The sequence below is a fragment of the Pagrus pagrus genome, assembly GCF_965226575.1.
Source record: "Pagrus pagrus genome assembly, chromosome: 24".
Classification (NCBI taxonomy): Eukaryota; Metazoa; Chordata; class Actinopteri; order Spariformes; family Sparidae; genus Pagrus; species Pagrus pagrus.
Genome location: NC_140206.1, coordinates 15,556,945 through 15,573,818, shown reverse-complemented (window position 1 = coordinate 15,573,818; position 16,874 = coordinate 15,556,945). Strand labels below are relative to the sequence as shown.

Genomic DNA, 16,874 nt, shown 5'->3' with positions numbered 1-16,874 from the left:
TTGGAGGTTAGATATCACGTGGGTGGTATTACACTTCCGGATCAAAATATATGATTCATAACACTGGGACTTCATCCATGTGTTTTATGTTAATAAACTAAAAATAATTAATAATTAATTAATTAATTAATAATAATTAATAAAATGTTGATTAATAAAATTAAAACAGAATGTGCTGGTTCCAAAAGCCCACACATAATGCGGACACTGGCCTAAAAATATTAACATTAAAGGCTTGAATAAAATACAATAGCTTCAAAAAAAGGCAAAATCCCAATAGAGGAAACCATCTCAGACTTTATTAAAGCTGCTTTTTCATTTTACATACAATTCAGAATTACATATGTACAAATATACACAGATATGTCTCATAATATCTTCATATCGACACCATACTCAGTAGATACAATAGGAAAATAAAGACAGTGGTTGCTGCAATGTGCTGCATAAAAACAAATTAAAAAATATAACCCTTCTCATCTCTCCGGCCTCCGAGTCAAAAGTACAAACAATTCAATAAGATTCATTGTGTGACGGTGATAAAACACTGACAAGTTTAGTGCCCGCGTCAGCTTTCATATGAGGGCAGAAAATAAACTCTCACAAAATACAACAGTGCCTGGTAAAAATACTCGCCTTGTTCAGGGCTTTTTATGCGAGAGCTTTAAAAGTTGGGGCTATGAGGAACATGCCACAAAGAGCGATGACGTACAGAGAGACAAGGAGACTCACGAAAACCATGATCCTCTTCAGAATATACATGCTCTCGAGGAAAACAATGTGAGGTATAGAGGACACATCTGTACAAGTGTAACATACATTTGCCAGTCTTACAGAACTTACACAAATCGACACATAATGCCAGCCACAGTTTATTCTCAGCTCACAGTTTGACAGCGAAAGGCCTGTAAAGTCTTTCCTTTCATAGGGAGGAGGACGTGCTTTTTGTGATTTGAGCCGGGAAAAACAATAACAAATCAGGGCCGGATCTGGTTTTGTTAAGCCAGTGGACAAATGCAACCCATTCTGAGTCATAAACTGGTCGGACTGGTTTAAGTGTAACAGCATGCTGCACTTGTTTTTTTTTCTCCTGTTTTCACACATTCAACGTTAAGGATGGAAAAAGGAAGAGATTGTTTTACAGTGCATGAATACAGTAGAAATGCTGGGGTATAAAAACGTGATCACCTTTGGAAAAAAAGGTAAGAAAAAAGGTGTCATTCAGTGTTCAGAGTAGCACAGGCTCTGTGTGTGAAGGACGGTGTCACAGCAGCTGGTTGTCAGAGGTGTGCCACCGACATCATTTCCCACACCGGGGTCGAAACAGGGCCGACTAAGGCTTCGATTGCTCGCCGCCCCTGCTGTGCAGCTCGCAATGAAAGTCAGACCTTTGTCATTTCTGTTGCACCTCGTTACGACCGCGACGGTTACTCAGCTACATTGTGGTGTCTGGTAAACAAATATTGCTCAGGCTGGTGGCGCAAGCGTGTCGAGAAGGTCCGAGAGAGAGAAGTGGCCACTGTCACATGCCTGTGGGACTGGTGGCACAGGGAGGGGGACAAAGCCTGCTTTTGTCGCTGCGGTGCAGACCAAAGGTAGGTGAGCACAGCGGCAGTGACACAAAAACTGGGTTCATGTAGAGATTTTTGGGGTTCTTAAAACTGGAGGTTGCAGGGCTCATGGGAAGAATGAAAGTTATCAGTTAACCTGCATAGAAATTAAAGGGTAACTCCAGAAATTTTAGGTCTTAGAGAGTACTGCTGCATATGTGAACAAAGTATTATAAAGCCTTTTGTGGCTCCAGAGGAAGATGCATGTCATCTGATAAATTGTCTCCAGTTTAACACATGTAGCAGTGCTTTCCAAGAACTGTAAACACACTTTAAAGTGTGAAATTGGTGGAGTTACCCTTTAATCCAGCCGGTAAATTAATTGTGTTACTATCTCTACACAGGTCTCTCTGGGGGTTGGTGACATTACGGGTATTCTGAAGCGCACACACACGTGTGCAATAATGCACACAAAGACATGTAGTCGACACAAGCAGGTATGCGGTCACACCTGCCTGCTCGCGCAACTTTCTTGGGCTTCCTGAGAGGTAAATCCAGAGCTGCTCAGTCAGAGGCGAGTTAGACAATCAGTCTTGGACACGAAAAAAAATAAAAGGAGGTTTCGAAGTTGTTCCAAGCTGCCGCTCTCTGTGTTAAGTGATTTGTACGCATAGCTGGAGAAGTGCAAGAGATCCGAACCACCAGGTTGTGCTGTTGGTGACATTCAGCCGGTGATACATTTGACTGTGTTTTAATTTGTGGTTAACACCATTGAACCAGGGTTAAGGGAAGCTCATATCACCAAAATGGGAAGAATACAGCATGGAAATCTAAACGCTTCGACATCGCTGACCTGCCAAACACTGCAGCGACTCAACACGCGTCACCTGGCGCGTGCTACGCGTACAGGACTCGCAGCATCACGCCCTGAACGTTTGACCTGCTCAGTGATGCTCCAGGAGAGCATTTTCTTCTTGTTGCAGCCAGCTGCCAGTTTTCACAGTGCACGATTAATGTCTGACACTAAAAGCCGGTGTATCATGTGAAATACCAGCGGCGCGGTATCTGTAGATGTTTCACACGAGAATCTGTCGCTACGCTGTGATGTTGTGGACTTGGAAAGGGGGTTTGAGCACGGTTGATACCGCCAGTGTTGTGAGCTGCTGCTGACCGCTCAGATTTAGTGCAGAGATTCTTTAAATTGTTCCACTTTAATGCTACATAATCAGGAGTTGAAGACGTTGAGCTTTTCTCTATTGTGTTTCTTTAAGAAGGCCTGACAGGAGGCGATACATCACATGTACTTTGAGGAAATATATTTCCCTGATATTTAAATTATCTGAACTTTTTGTGACTGGAATGAACTGTTAAAATACACCTAACATTCTACCAATGTGCGTCTATCATACTGAAGGTTGAGAGGATTTAAAATAAGAGTTAAAATCAGGTGTTTTTCATTTGCAGCTGGACTGACTGTAAATAAAAGGAAAGGTGGGTGTAGCAAATACTCAGCTAAAACACTGGTAATATTAGCAGACACGACGATAGCTTTGGTTTTCTGATCGGATCCGACGAGCTGTGAGGTGGATGTCCGTGCGACGAAAACACGAATGGTCCTGTTCCTCCTGTCAGGGTCAGCTTTAGGTTGTTGTAATTCCGCCTGGAGATTGTTTTTCAGTTTGAGGGATGGAGTGCGGGGCAGTGGCGGCAGGTCAGGGTTTGATGTCGGAGTAACTGGTGTAGGTCTCACTGCAGCTGGAGGAAGTGCTGAGGTTCCCGGAGACGCTGCCATCTGCAGGACAAACACACAAACAACGGTGTTGGCAGTATTCATATAAAGTTGAAGCAAAACTCCTCACGCAAATAGCTGAATATATGCAAAAATATATACATTATATTGTATTTTAACAGTACTATAATTCTACCTCAGTTCAGTGCAGTGTATCTTTCTCAGGAGTGCAATCTTTGACCAGGAAACTCTAGGTTTGGGGCAATACCCCCGTATGACATCAGTAGTCAGTGATGATTTTAAGGCTAACAGACACAGCCTGACATTTCCAACATTCTGTCTTCAGCTGTGGTGATTTCTCTTGTGTAACTGTGGCATACTGGTATAATCACAATGCCATTTGCAATTTACCTGATGGAGATAGAAAAGCATGGACGCTCGCAATTCGTTCACAACTTATCGCTATCAGTGAAGTCATCAAATTAAAAAAAGAACAGTGCTTCATTAACTGGCCACCAGTGGGGCTTTTCGGCTAACATTAGCAACCCATGCTGCTACCCTGCCAGTCTGCACTGATGACAGAGGAGCAGTACCAAGAGAGGAAACTCCACAGCTGGACTTTAAGTTACATTTCAGGCATAATTTGCATTCAAAATGTAGGACTGCCGTGAAGAATCTAGCCAATGGCAGGCTCATAGAACCAATAGCAATTATTGCTTATAATAACTCCTGATCAGGTTATTTCAAAGTGTATATATCTAATTAATCTTAAATGCAAGTTTAATGCTTTTATATCTCATTAATAACAACACAGCTGGAGTTTACCCAAACTAGCAATTAGTCTGAGATGTCGCCATTGGGTAGATATCAAAGATGCTAGCAAAACAACACAGTACATGGAATAAACACAGCAGAAACATCAGATAGGTCAGACCCTCATGTTTATATATAAAGTATATGTTTTTATGTTACAGTTATGGCTCAAAATGACGACAGAAATAAACAAGTTTGCCGATTTCACAAATCTCTGCAATGCAAATAAATGGCAAGAAGTGACTGCTGTCCTGATTCAGTCGACCCGCAGCTTACTTCCTGTGAGTCGGACTAGTTCACTAGAAACTCCACAGGGAACCATTGATTGTTAGCTCTGTTATTAGGAGTGATTGAACCCTAACCCTAACCAATCAGCATCGACTGATAAAGCTGCCCTGGAATCACGGTCAGTCGACGCGGATGCAGCAGCAGCAGTTGCTGGGAGCAGGTAGCGTTTTTCATTACCACCAAGTTAATATTTCCTGTAAGTGAACTTCAAACAACCTTTACAGCTGCAACAATCTCAGCTGCGCATGCCTACACTCTGAAGATAACCCTGCTTACAAAGCTCTTGCTTTGGTTGCTTGTCTTCCAACCGAGGACACGGCAATCAATGAGGATCACGCATCTATTTGAGTTGCTGAAAAATTCCAAGACGAGGGCAGTAAAGGACACATTACCAGTGACAAGTATAGTTGAGCATGTGTCTATATACCCAACATTGTATATAAGGGAATAGTACCTGAGCTGCTGAGTGACTGGGATGATTTGGACTCTGAGATGAGGCTGAGGAGGTTTGCTGCTGCCACCCAGCCCTCCTTACTGGTGCGAAGGTTCTTCACAAACCTACAGAGGGTTAAGCAAACAGTGACATTACCACAGTGTATTACCTTCGGACTCTTTTGACTGCAAAATGATGAGATGCTTACCACTGTCCATCCTCTCCTTCTCTGATTAGCTGGACCATGTCTCCACTCTTGACGGACAGCTCCTGAGGTCCCGCCTTCTCACAGTCCGTCACCACCGTATACTTTCCTGGAGCCTGCAGGGTCAAAGGTCACCGGAGATGGTCAGTGAAAGCTTAAAGGAGTCTACAGCCGAATGAATGCAAACCTCTTCGGGTTCAGTCTCACCAGCTTCTTTACAATGTCGTCCTCGGGGTCAGAGTTCATGGGGTCCTCGCCGCTGGAGTACCCATCGTTCTCTTCTGAGGCATCCACCGAGAGAGACGCCTTGTTCCAGCCTGGAGGCGGGCGGTGGTGGTGTAGAGAGGAGGGAGAAGGGAGGACGGACACAGGTGAGGTGATTTAAAGGCAAAGGGGAGGAGGTTGGCATGAGGAAATGTAGAGATGAATCTGTGTCACACACATTCACACCCCCCGTGGCATTAAAATGCTGCTGCCTGGGTCACGACTTGGAAAAATTCACAGGCCAGTCACCAGAATAAAATGTCGGCATTGTACCTCTTCTGTCAACCACGGATATGTTAAAACAAAACTGGGTTCTTGATGAGACGTCGGGACATTTTCCAGCCAAGCTAGCAGCACCAAACCGGAGATATCTGACGAGACATCGGGACAGTTTTTAGCCTTTTATTGTGGTGACAGAAGCAGAAAAATTGACGACTGAACCTAAAGAAACATCAAGTTGCAACATATCCAGGATTTTAAAAAAAGTATATATTGCCAACATTTGTTTCTGGTGCGTGGGCTCAGACCTCATCAACAAAACCAGCTCTAGAGTGACGAGAGCGAAGCAAACTGAATGCCACTTGGAAAGAGCAGAAAGACCTTTTCAGTCAAGGCTGTCTGACAAATCAACGTGTTTACACACACACACACACACTCAAACACACAAAGGTCAGACCAAAAATCCTCCAAAATCCCAAGAGAAGATCAGCAGAGACAGCAGAAGTGAAACACATCAAGGAAACCGATCACAGTAATCAAAGGATTCATGATCAGAGAACACGGAGATTTGAATCACCTGGATTAATTTCAAGGCTGCTCTGACTGCCGGGGGCGGAAAAATCATTTGTTGAAATCGTGCGCTGCGTACGATTTTTCTAATTCTCATTATTCTCAACGCCACACAGCGACTGACCCAAACCACTCGAGAGTAGAAGGAGAGAATGATTGATTTGAGGTACAGTAGGTTCTCTGCAAAAATTGATGAAAAATCCAATTTAGCCGAGAATTGAGGCTTAATTTGAAACTCATCTCGAGCCAACGGTAGAGAAGACTCAATACGAGGCTAAATGAAAGGAGAGGAGATATTCCGCTACACTTTACCTCAAGTACAATCAATCACGACCACCACAAACCACAGCAAACACCCACAGTGGCTGATCCTCAGAGCGGCTCTGTACCTCGCCGCTTGCTCTGTAACAGACTAGAGGCGCTCATCCATTTGACTCTGCTCAGAGTGACATGGGGAGCCGGCTCTAGACGGGGGGAGAAACAGTGAGACATCTGAACTAGTCCTGTGGTCAAACGGCTGGGGTTAGCTGGTAGCGTAATCCCGCCCGAAAACACTGGCACTGAGATTCTTCACACGGATCAGACAGTTTGTCAGTTAGTACATACGTCATTATTCCCCAATGAAAACGGACACAGAATGTTCACAAGATATTTGGGAAATATGCTTATTCATGTCTTGCTGAGAGGTAAGTGAGTGAATTATAACACTCTCATGGGACATATGTAGCCGGAGCCAGCGACCAGTCGGCTTAATTTAGCATAAAAGCCGGCAAAATGAGGAAGCAGCTGGCTCAGCTCCATCCAACGGTGGCAACATCCACGTGTGTCCATCCACGTGTACCTTTGGACAAGGCAATATTAGCTGTGGCTAACTCTCAGAAAGTCAAAGAAAAGCAGCTTATTTCCCAAAATGTCTACAAGACTTAGAATTCAGTGGTGATGATGATTATGACCCGTGAAAAAATGTTGTGCACATGGCAACTGCTGGGACAACGTGTGATCCAGCAGACTGGATGCAGATTGTACTGCGTTTGCAAAGAGGGCAACATAAATGTATCATTATGAAACTACAACTGGGTTTAGGATGTTTTTATAATACTTAAATCCTTTATATCACTGATTTGAAGACTCCCAGGAGCTGCAGATGAGCACAACACATTTCACTCTCCACACATGTACAGCACTGTCATGGTGAACGCAGGGTGATAGTATGGAGAACAGCTTCTATTTCATCCTTCTATACGACACACACGATGGAAACACACGAGACTGGAGTACACCTCAGTGGTGAGGGATGGGAAAACGAACGATGGCCTCTAGTATTAGATGGACTCCTATCATGGGACGTCAAGGTACCTTTGAACCCAAACGGTGTGGGGTCGCTCTTGACCAAGTGGCGTTTGGAGCCGTGCTCGGGGCTCAGGGCCGAGCCTGGCCGAGCCACAAGGGGAGTAAAAAAGCGAAGAGAGGGAAGAAGAAGAAGAAGAGAAAAGTGAGAAAGAGAACGGCCTTAGAGACTTTAACACTGTCGTTAAATATGTAAACCAGTGAGAAGCTTATGTAACCTCAATCCTGTGATCACCATCACTCAAGAAACCCACAGAATTTACCCTAAATAGCTTAGATCCACTGATTCTGATGTGCAGGAGACAGGAGAACAACAGGCACTATTTTCTGCACATAAAGAAACTCCTACACTTGCTTCTGAAGGTCTGGTCTGTCTACTGCAGTGGGAAACTACAGCAGTGGCAATATTAGACTTTTACCACCAGGGGGCAGAGTGTCTGCAACATAAAAACTATGCTCATCAGTTAAGCTTACAGGGAAAGCCAGATGTGCCACATCAGGCTCTAACTTGGGTTCAACAGGGGGCGATAATTAAAAACACAGCACTGATCAGTTGCTGCTTTTCTTAAATAATTAACATGCTTCACTTTTAGTTTGCATTACAATGCATTATCTGCAAATATTCAGAATCCTTTAGAACAATCGTCACACACTATGACATCAACGCATAATAAACACACTTGCAATATGTTGTAATAGGTGAAAGAACTAACATATTCATAATGCCTTGTAACAATAATCATATTACATTGTAATATGACTTATAAGGTATCGTAATGCTTCATAATTGCTGACCATTCACTGACATTTTTATTTGCAACAAGAGTGTATTATAATTCTCACAGTTGTAATGCATTCTAATGAGATAGCAAGTCACTCTAAGTGGTCGTTCATTGCTTTAAGTAAAGTAATAAAATGATCATGCACGGGAATATCTATCTAAAGTTTGCTAACATTAGCCAATGCTAATATAAACAAGTTCATGCTCATAGCAGACCAAGTAAGGCTGTAATGTGTGATGTATTTAATTAAAGCAAAAGTGTGTTTTATTGCCTGTGAATTCCATTTTTCATCTACAAAATAAAATGTGTTAATTCAACGTTCAAAAGTGTAACACTAAACTGTTTTATAAACCTCCTCAGGTCTGCTGTTACCTTTGGGACTCTTGAGATTGCTGAAGCCCTGCAAAGTAAAACGCTTTTTAGCCACTGAAGACCTGTCCGTGGTCGGACTGGTCACCGGTTCATCTGGAAACGATGGTTTTGAAATGCGAGGGAAAACAGGCAACAGAGTGTTGCGGTCATAAAAGAAGAAGAAAAAAAAAGAGGTAGAGAGGCAGAAAGAGGAGCCATGAAGATGAAGATGATGGAGGAAAGAGTCCGGATCAGTGAGAGCGTACACTGCAGAGATAAATAAAACCTTCTGAGCATCTAGCCAGAGGTGACTAACGCATTTTCTGTCTGATGCTGCGTTTATCAAACACTCACCTTTGTGTTTCGGCGAGGACGAGGAGTTGACCTCAGAGATCGTGCTCGCCTCCACCTTCTTCTCCTCCTGCTTCTTCTGGTTTTTCTGACTGCTGCTACGAAAGGGACTGGGGAAGAGAACAATAAACTAAACACAGGCATCTCATCTGTGGGCGTACCTTATGTTGGCAGCGTTTATGAGGCTAGACACAAACCTGAGGGAGATGGAGGTGTTGTTGCTGGTGGGACTCGGCGAAACAGGGTCCGAGCTCTTCTGCTGACTGGCGTCTGAAATACACAACAGTCGACTCCAGTTAGAAGCAGGTGGGTGGAAGTCATGCAAACAAGCCCGCGTGGCTCCGTGTGTCCGCAATACCTCTGCAGGCTTGGAGCTGCTGGGTCAGGACTTTGCGGATCTCGTTCACCCACGCCGTTTTGATCTCTGGTGTCGGAGCCTGCACCGGACAAACAATGGCAATTACGAAGAATTAACAGCGATTCGTCTGCATCTATGTTTGTTTCCGAGCGGCGGGGCTGAGGGGCCTTACCTGCGCGATAAAAACTTCATCTCTCGAGTTACACCAGATCTCAAACTTCTTGTTGTCTCCTTTAGCGTTCTCTGTAATGCCCACCGCACTCATCTGAGAGAAGAACGAGAGGCGATCACACAGTCAGCCCCTGATCTTTCTCTGTACAAACATCAAAATCTGACCAACGTGAGCCGCTTACGCTGAGGGAGTGTTTGAAGCTGTAGGACGGAGCTTTCTCGTAGCCCTCCCCGTTCTCCTCCCTCCTCTTGCAGAAGAGCAGGGCCTTCTGGTGCAGGAACAGGTGCCTCTGCATGGGCTTAAAGCGGGCCAGGTCCTTCACCTTGGCGTGGCCTTTTTTATGCTCCGTCCACACGCTGAAGGAGCCCTGCATCAGCAGGCGGCCCAGCTCCGACAGGTTGCCCTGAGGAATGCGAAAGGCAGACGTGGTGTTTATGGTCATCCGAAAGTCACCTCCTCTCAGAATCTCTCATTTCAACAGTGTCATTTCTCTGACCTCGTATCCTGTGATGGCGATGAGGTGCATGGAGTCGTTAACAGCTTTCAGGATCCCCAGGATTGAGGAGAGAGCTTCCTGTAGGTCATCACAGCCGTCGCAGCCCTTACTGTACTTTAACAACTCCTGCAAACACGACAGAAAGTACGTGGAGAGCGCAGTGAGTCTTCCCTTCTTGAGATAAACACATGTACAGAGCATGGACACAGCTCACCTTAAGCAGTAGCTGGTACTTGGTGATTCTCTGGACAGGTTTAAGGAGGTAGGAGTCCAAACCAAGTTTATGTTCCAGCTTCTTCTGGCACTCCTGGGTCACAAAACAAAAAGCGATTAACACGCTTAGAGTTTATTGTTCTTGGAAGCCACAAGACAACAAAGGTGCCGCTACAGTTCGAAGCAAAAGGTGAGAGGGCAACCTGGAAGAAGGCACAGTCGGAGCACTGTCTCCACAAGCTCTCAGAGCGAGGTTTATTCTGGCAGTAAGCCTCGTAGATCTGTAGGTCCTTCATCTACAGACAGGACATAAGATGAACATTATCTTATTGGTTCTTTCTAAGCAACAAGTCCAGACCAGAGTGGAGGATGCCGGTGCTCACCCTTTCTAAAAAGCAGCGGCCCACCAGTTCTGGGCAGTCGGTGTACGCTTCCAGTTCCTTTAGAAATGTCCTGCAGACAAAACAACGTAAAACACATGTTCAGAGCGTGAATATCAACATCTTCATAAATAGCACTTGAAAATAAAGGCTTCTGACTGACTGACTGAATCGCCCATGGCTAGGTGAACTTGCGAACGAAGCCCACCTCTTATGAAACTGGTAGATTTCAGACATGTTGCCAAACAGAACGTCCTTCTTGCTGAGCAGGGTGCTGGGGATGAGGTGAGCCATGGCAGGGTTGTCCATCTCAGCTGCATAGCCCTGCATTACAGACGCGACATCAACAGACTCACTGACCATGTATAGAAATACGCTGGTACAGACAACAGATGCATGTAGTGAATTACTTGTCTTTTTCTATTGTTATTCTACTTTTTAACATGTATTTTGCTCAGAATATGCGTGAGCTGACACATGAACACTCACCTCCAGCACACACAGTAGCTCCTCCACGTATGCTCTCTCCGTCTCCAGCAGCTCATTCATAACGTGGCTACAACATTGAAAAACAAAAATAAAAGGCTATAGGCAAGGCAATATAGCATCATTCAGACATTTAAAAGACATGTTTTTACTTTAAATGTGGTACAGGCAGAGTAAAGTGATCACAGTATCACTGTCCATTAACTGTGTTCATATCTAAGGCTCTGAGGACGACCTTGGACACCTTACCGCCTAAGCACTGCCAGGTTTTCTTCTTCTTCTGAGAGAGAAGCATGTCTGGTGCCACCGTTATGTATGGGAGACTCCGCCTGGACACACATATTCACCTTTTTAAGTCCATATTGCTTTGCCTTGACAACACATTCCTTATCTTTTTGGGGTATAATTACTTCTACTTATCTTATCGTCATGCGTTTACCTTTTTGCAGATGGCATTGTCTGCAGAGTATCTTCTCTCTTTCCTCTGTTGATCTGAAGGACAGACAGAAAACAATGCGTTTTATCCCTGCGTACCGCTAACCAGGTGAGACGAGCCCTGATACACGCTGCTCTCTTTCATTAAACCGTCATCTACTGATCCGGGCTTACTGGGAGAGGAGAGCGGAGACTTCACTTCAGGTCTCGGTGCTACCGGCTGTACTGGTCTGGTCTGTTTGGCGGCGAGTTTCTTCAGGCTGACGCGTCTCTTCTCAAACATCTCCTGGACCGAGCTTTGCTTCTGGAAAACTCTCTCTACCTGGTCCTGATGGAGAGCAAACACAACCATAGATATTGTAAATCAACTGAAATAGGTTAGTTTGACCTTAGGAGGTAACATCAACAACTGAATCATACTGTCAGAAAAGCATTTCTTTAATCTGTTAAATCCACTTGCTACTGACCCTGAGCTGAGCCGTGAGCGTTGCCTCGTACTGGCAGCAGATGGCGTTGCGGTCGGCGAGGGTGTGCAGCGACGCCGTGTCCAGGTATCTCTCCAGCTCTTGCAGAGCTGCTTCAGCTCCGTCCTGAGACTGACAGCGGTCCACCGACTGGCTGGCCAACAGGAAGATGCCCTCCTCACACCACCGCGACGCCTGGGAGGAGAGGTTTTACGAAGGGATGATGCGGATGCTAAAAGAAGGCTCAGCAGATCGCATGTCTTTATCTGAGCCACATTCGTACCTTCTCCAGAGCGTTGTGGAGCTCCATGGCCCTGAGCAGGAGGCTCTTCTTGCTCCTCAAGGTTGAGCTGATCTCCTCGCACACTCCTCTCAGCTCGCTGCACTTGGGCCTGATGGAGTCCTCGGCATAGTGGGAGTTTTCTATCAACATGTCACCTTCGGCAGCCAGGGATAGGGCGCGGTCTAGTGCGTCCTAAGGAAGCACAGTCAGGATGTCTGTTGTTAATGTGAGAATGCACTTACATAGAGAGCACTGCAGTGGACACATCGTCCGTCAATGGCAGTGCCTCTCACTCTAAGTAGAGTGAAGGTTTCTGGATGGAGACGGACAACATCTATGTGACCTATTGCTTCATTTGTCCGTAAGAGTAAAGCCTCCTGAAGTGAACTGAAACTGAGTGAGGGAGGGAGCAGGGCATGACATTGATTATATCATTAGCCATATGGCGTCAAGGATGCGTCAAAGGTGAAAGTGTTGACTGTGTGTTTTCTGTGACACGTGAGCTGCAGGATGAATCAGTACTGTGTGTGTGTGTGTGTGTGTGTGTGTGTCTTACGCAGGCCTTGTCCTCATGGCCGCTGAGCTCTCGGAGGACGTGCTCAGCGTGGGCGGGGCTCACGCTGACCTCAGAGAAACCCGCCAACCGCTCCGATGTCACATCGAGCTGGGCGCGCACCTACGAGCGGAAAGACAAGGTCGTGTCGTCAGGGCACGTGTTGGCTAACTGATTTGTAATAAAACCGTGACTCGACTCACTTCACGGAAGTGATGTTCAAAATGGCGGAGCTGTAAACACTGTTCCAGCTTGGTGCGGTGGCGTTCCCAGAAGTCATCGAACGCCGCCTCCGTTTCGTCAAGCTGACCCAGGAGTCTGAGAGGGAGAGAGGGGGTTGTTACTCAACTGCCTCACCCATTTATGCCTCTATTCACCAAACAGATTCTGTTCTTCCTCTACCTCTGTACAGTAGCTAAGTTTTCCAGTTCATCGTAAGTCATGCTGTATTCAGGGTCCGTCTGTAGAGGTTCGTTGATACACTCCAACAGGCGCCCCCCTTGAGAGAGCGCCACCTGTAGGTCCTCCTGGAAATTCAACAAATAGTTATAGGGGCAACTGGAGACACTGGGGTCTCATATGAGTTTCAACAAAGAAAAGTCTGTTTGTTTTCTTTGATCCCTTCCAATGCACACTCCAAAAGATATGAACACTACATGCCTTGAAACTTTTCACCTAACATGTATGAGAGAAAGATGGGGGGGTACAGAGGGACACACAGTTAGTTAACATGTATGGGAAAAGACAGAAAAGCATGTCTGACCTTCATCTTCTCCTTCTTCAGAGTGTGTGTGTGCAGCAGGTTGGTGGTGGCCTCGGCATCATTAGGTAACTCTGTCTCTGCGAGCTCAGTGCCGAATGCCTGCAGGGTCTGAGCCGTGGTCTTCACCATGAGGGCGAAGGCCTCGATCGCCTGCGGCATAAATACACAAAAGAATAGGCAAGCAGGTAAAATGATACAGAAATACATGCATTTAAGTAAAAAAATAACTAATAAATTAATTAAAAAACTGTGTGTGTGTGTGTGCATACAGTGCGGTGTGAAATCCAGCTGTCATGGCAGTACTCCTGCGTGCCTCCCAGCTCTGTGGTCAGTTGTCCTGGGTCGATATAAGCATGGAGCTCAGTCACCGAACTCAGCATCACCACCTGATAAAACGCACACAATCAACTCATTTAATGTGGTATCACCTATCGAAAGATAACCCTAAATAACTTACAATACTCCGTGGATCAAGATAAATTAAGGTAAAAGCAATATATAAATAAGAGATTGAAATATTAAAAGGAAAGACACATGCGTGCGATGTAGAAGTCATAGCGGCACCTTCATTTTGAACTCATCCCTGTTGAACTTGAACAGGAAGTCTGACAGAGTCCGCTGGAGCAAAGTCGTGGGACGCAACACCAGAACCAAGTGTAAGTTCCCTGGAAATGAGCCCTGAGAGGAAAAAAAAGGAAAAAAGAAAAGAGGAGTAGAAAGCATGTGAGTTTGTGTATCCTTCTATTTTCTGCAGCGTAGAAATCAGTGATCTGAATCAATTTATACTCTTTTTTTTATAGTGGGGTTGACAGAAAATGCTCACAGTTGCCGTATTTGATTAATTAAAAAAAACACAACAATCATTGTTGTTTTAATACACCAGCTTTCTTCACTTCTATCAGTTGTTCTGCATTGAAATAAGACAAAATAACCATAACATATGTCACTTAGTCAGGGGTCATCAGTTAGGAAAGGCTGCGTACCACTGTCTTATAGCATTGGCTGCAGCATTAGAAATGATAACAGCTATTTATCAGCACTTTCAGTACAAGGCTTGGTTAACGCAGCCTCCAGACCCGCAACCCTGTCGAGGTGTGAAGCTGGATGGAGCGGCTGTCCCTCTGCTGCAATCCTGAACCGACCGCGACGAGAGCGTTCCCGGAATTTAATATCCCCTACATCTCCTGCAATTCTTCACAGCCGTTCCCTCGGTGCACATGTGGCTACAGGGTAAATTAGTCCTGTGTCTCTGGGAGTAACCCCCGTTTCTTGTGTCCCTCCACCTGCACACTAACAGGTTAAAAGCCTTTACACAGACAGCAGCCCGAGAGGCCACTCAGCTGAAAGGCTATATTGGTTACGGCTTCCCTCTAAAACCCTTGGTGAATTACACCACCCTGTTAGGCATCATAAATCGATGTGGGATGACATCTGTACACGCACACACACACACACACACACACACACACACAGGCCCAGAGGTATGCTCAGAGATGTCTGACAGGCTCATAAAATCGTTAGCGTTTCCATAAATAAGTCTGAAAAAAAGAGATGCAAGAAAATATTCACAACGTTTAAAGGATGTAATTATTTTTGGCTTAGATGTGTTGTAGTATTGACACTGTTTTCCTTCAACTCCCACTCAAACATCACAGGCATCCCTGGTCTTTCCTGGCTTTTCTGCTGATTACATTTTAGTGGCACCGATCTGTAGCCATTGCTGGATTACATCTTTATTTACAGATCTGCTTCCCGCTAAAACAGATGTTTAATCCACCAGTTGTATTGCATATGTGACGCTCTGTGTTCTACAAAATGGTGTCAGCCACTGACCGCATCCGTCATCGTCATCACAAAGCCGACATGCATCAGAACCACAACCCATGAAAACAGACAACACGAGTACGCTGATAAAATACGTGGTACATGGCTTTAATCTAATCGAGGAGGAGACCGGCAGTGACACAGTGCCACACATACATCATAGTCATGAAATGCCTGCACTGCGTTGCCATGGAAACCATTCTCCTTGAAAACACATGGAGGGAGATGGAGAGAGAGATGGATGACGGAATGCAAGCGAGAGTGATGATACAGGGAGAGACAGTGTGTGTGTGTGTGTGTGTGTGTGTGTGTGTGTGTGTGTGTGTGTGTGTGTGTGTGCGTGCGTGCGTGCGTGCGTGCGTGCGTGCGTGCGTGCGTGTGTGTGTGTGCGTGTGTGCGTGGGACAAATTAAGAGAGAATAAGAGAGCGGCGGATGTCTCCCTGTGCGGAGGAGTTTTGTAATGCTGATGGCTCCGCGGCTCCACTCTGCTCTTCCACTCATTTATTTTTGGCTCTCGCAGGCACATGCACACTCCCCACCTGCTGCGATGCTGATGAAAGAGCCAGGTCGGAAGATTCAATGCTCACTCTACATGCTTCCTTTGCAATTTCCAAACAACCTGACAATAAGGCGCCTCCACTAAATCACATCTGTAGAAAATTAAGTGTCGGAAAGAATAATCAAATGTAGATTAAGTAATGCTTTATATTAAGGTCCTCGCAATACGCGTTATTTAGTAGGTAATAAGGGAAACTATTAAACTATATAGGAAAAAAACTCAACTAAAAGCTTTTAATAAACTTTTTAACAATGTATAGACCGCTTATGAACATTAATGAAAAAGAGTATTTTATAATTTATATAATTCTAATTCTTCTTAAACTAATTGTTTAACTAACTTAACTGTTATGTCAAGGTTAAGACTTACTTCACTAAGCTTTTTTGGTTCCTTTATTAAGATTAAAACATAATTCATTATGCATTTATTAGCAATTAACTCCCAGATCTAAAGCAAGAAAAATCTTTTGTTGCATGTATTTACAGTGTTTTTGCTTGTGTCTTATAATCCTTTTTTTCTTTAAATTATGAACAATAAAGGTGTTTATTTTTAGTAACACATAAAGTAGAGCCTTATTACCTGTTATCTTACACGTATTACAAGGACCATATTATAAAGCTCCACTATAGACAAATTCTAATTCACATATGAATATGGCATACATTTTTTTTTTAATTCAAATTCTTCCATGGTTCTTCTACCAACAACACACCACTCAGAACACAGTAAGCAATCTATCTGTAATTGGAATCCATTAAATTCAATAAACCCAGAGAGGTCCTGGTTTAATTTGTACCTCTGCATTAACATGATAATACACAATCTGCTCGGTGCATCCCCCTGACGGATCAGCACAGGCATGTTAATGCGCATACACCTCCCTGGGCACACACTTCTACATTAAAGTGATGCGCACACACACACACACACTTCTCGGAGATAAAAAGCACACATAAATAAATGATAAAGGATTAGAATATCATTT

General features: G+C 44.6%; 1 protein-coding gene across 3 annotated transcripts in view; it reads right to left on the bottom strand.

The window, feature by feature from the left end:
- Window positions 1-277: 277 nt before the first annotated feature.
- mcf2la (mcf.2 cell line derived transforming sequence-like a) overlaps window positions 278-16,874 on the bottom strand; it is a 60,870-nt gene continuing 44,273 nt past the window's right edge. For 2 of the 3 annotated variants that reach the window (XM_084347628.1, XM_084347627.1), the window contains exons 5-32: window positions 14,070-14,183; window positions 13,775-13,891; window positions 13,506-13,655; window positions 13,145-13,269; window positions 12,946-13,060; window positions 12,746-12,865; window positions 12,190-12,381; window positions 11,910-12,101; window positions 11,617-11,770; window positions 11,447-11,499; window positions 11,257-11,336; window positions 11,011-11,077; window positions 10,730-10,845; window positions 10,525-10,594; window positions 10,345-10,437; window positions 10,143-10,235; window positions 9,929-10,054; window positions 9,614-9,835; window positions 9,433-9,525; window positions 9,261-9,339; window positions 9,100-9,172; window positions 8,906-9,012; window positions 8,573-8,665; window positions 7,428-7,502; window positions 5,226-5,335; window positions 5,022-5,134; window positions 4,835-4,938; window positions 278-3,342 (exon numbers count right to left, since the gene is read on the bottom strand). In XM_084347628.1, the coding sequence (XP_084203754.1) occupies window positions 3,263-3,342; window positions 4,835-4,938; window positions 5,022-5,134; window positions 5,226-5,335; window positions 7,428-7,502; window positions 8,573-8,665; window positions 8,906-9,012; window positions 9,100-9,172; window positions 9,261-9,339; window positions 9,433-9,525; window positions 9,614-9,835; window positions 9,929-10,054; window positions 10,143-10,235; window positions 10,345-10,437; window positions 10,525-10,594; window positions 10,730-10,845; window positions 11,011-11,077; window positions 11,257-11,336; window positions 11,447-11,499; window positions 11,617-11,770; window positions 11,910-12,101; window positions 12,190-12,381; window positions 12,746-12,865; window positions 12,946-13,060; window positions 13,145-13,269; window positions 13,506-13,655; window positions 13,775-13,891; window positions 14,070-14,183 (3,126 nt within the window). In that variant the 3' untranslated portion in view covers window positions 278-3,262. The remainder of the gene's footprint in view (window positions 3,343-4,834; window positions 4,939-5,021; window positions 5,135-5,225; window positions 5,336-7,427; window positions 7,503-8,572; window positions 8,666-8,905; window positions 9,013-9,099; window positions 9,173-9,260; window positions 9,340-9,432; window positions 9,526-9,613; window positions 9,836-9,928; window positions 10,055-10,142; window positions 10,236-10,344; window positions 10,438-10,524; window positions 10,595-10,729; window positions 10,846-11,010; window positions 11,078-11,256; window positions 11,337-11,446; window positions 11,500-11,616; window positions 11,771-11,909; window positions 12,102-12,189; window positions 12,382-12,745; window positions 12,866-12,945; window positions 13,061-13,144; window positions 13,270-13,505; window positions 13,656-13,774; window positions 13,892-14,069; window positions 14,184-16,874) is intronic. The other variant, XM_084347629.1, reaches the window with a different exon arrangement.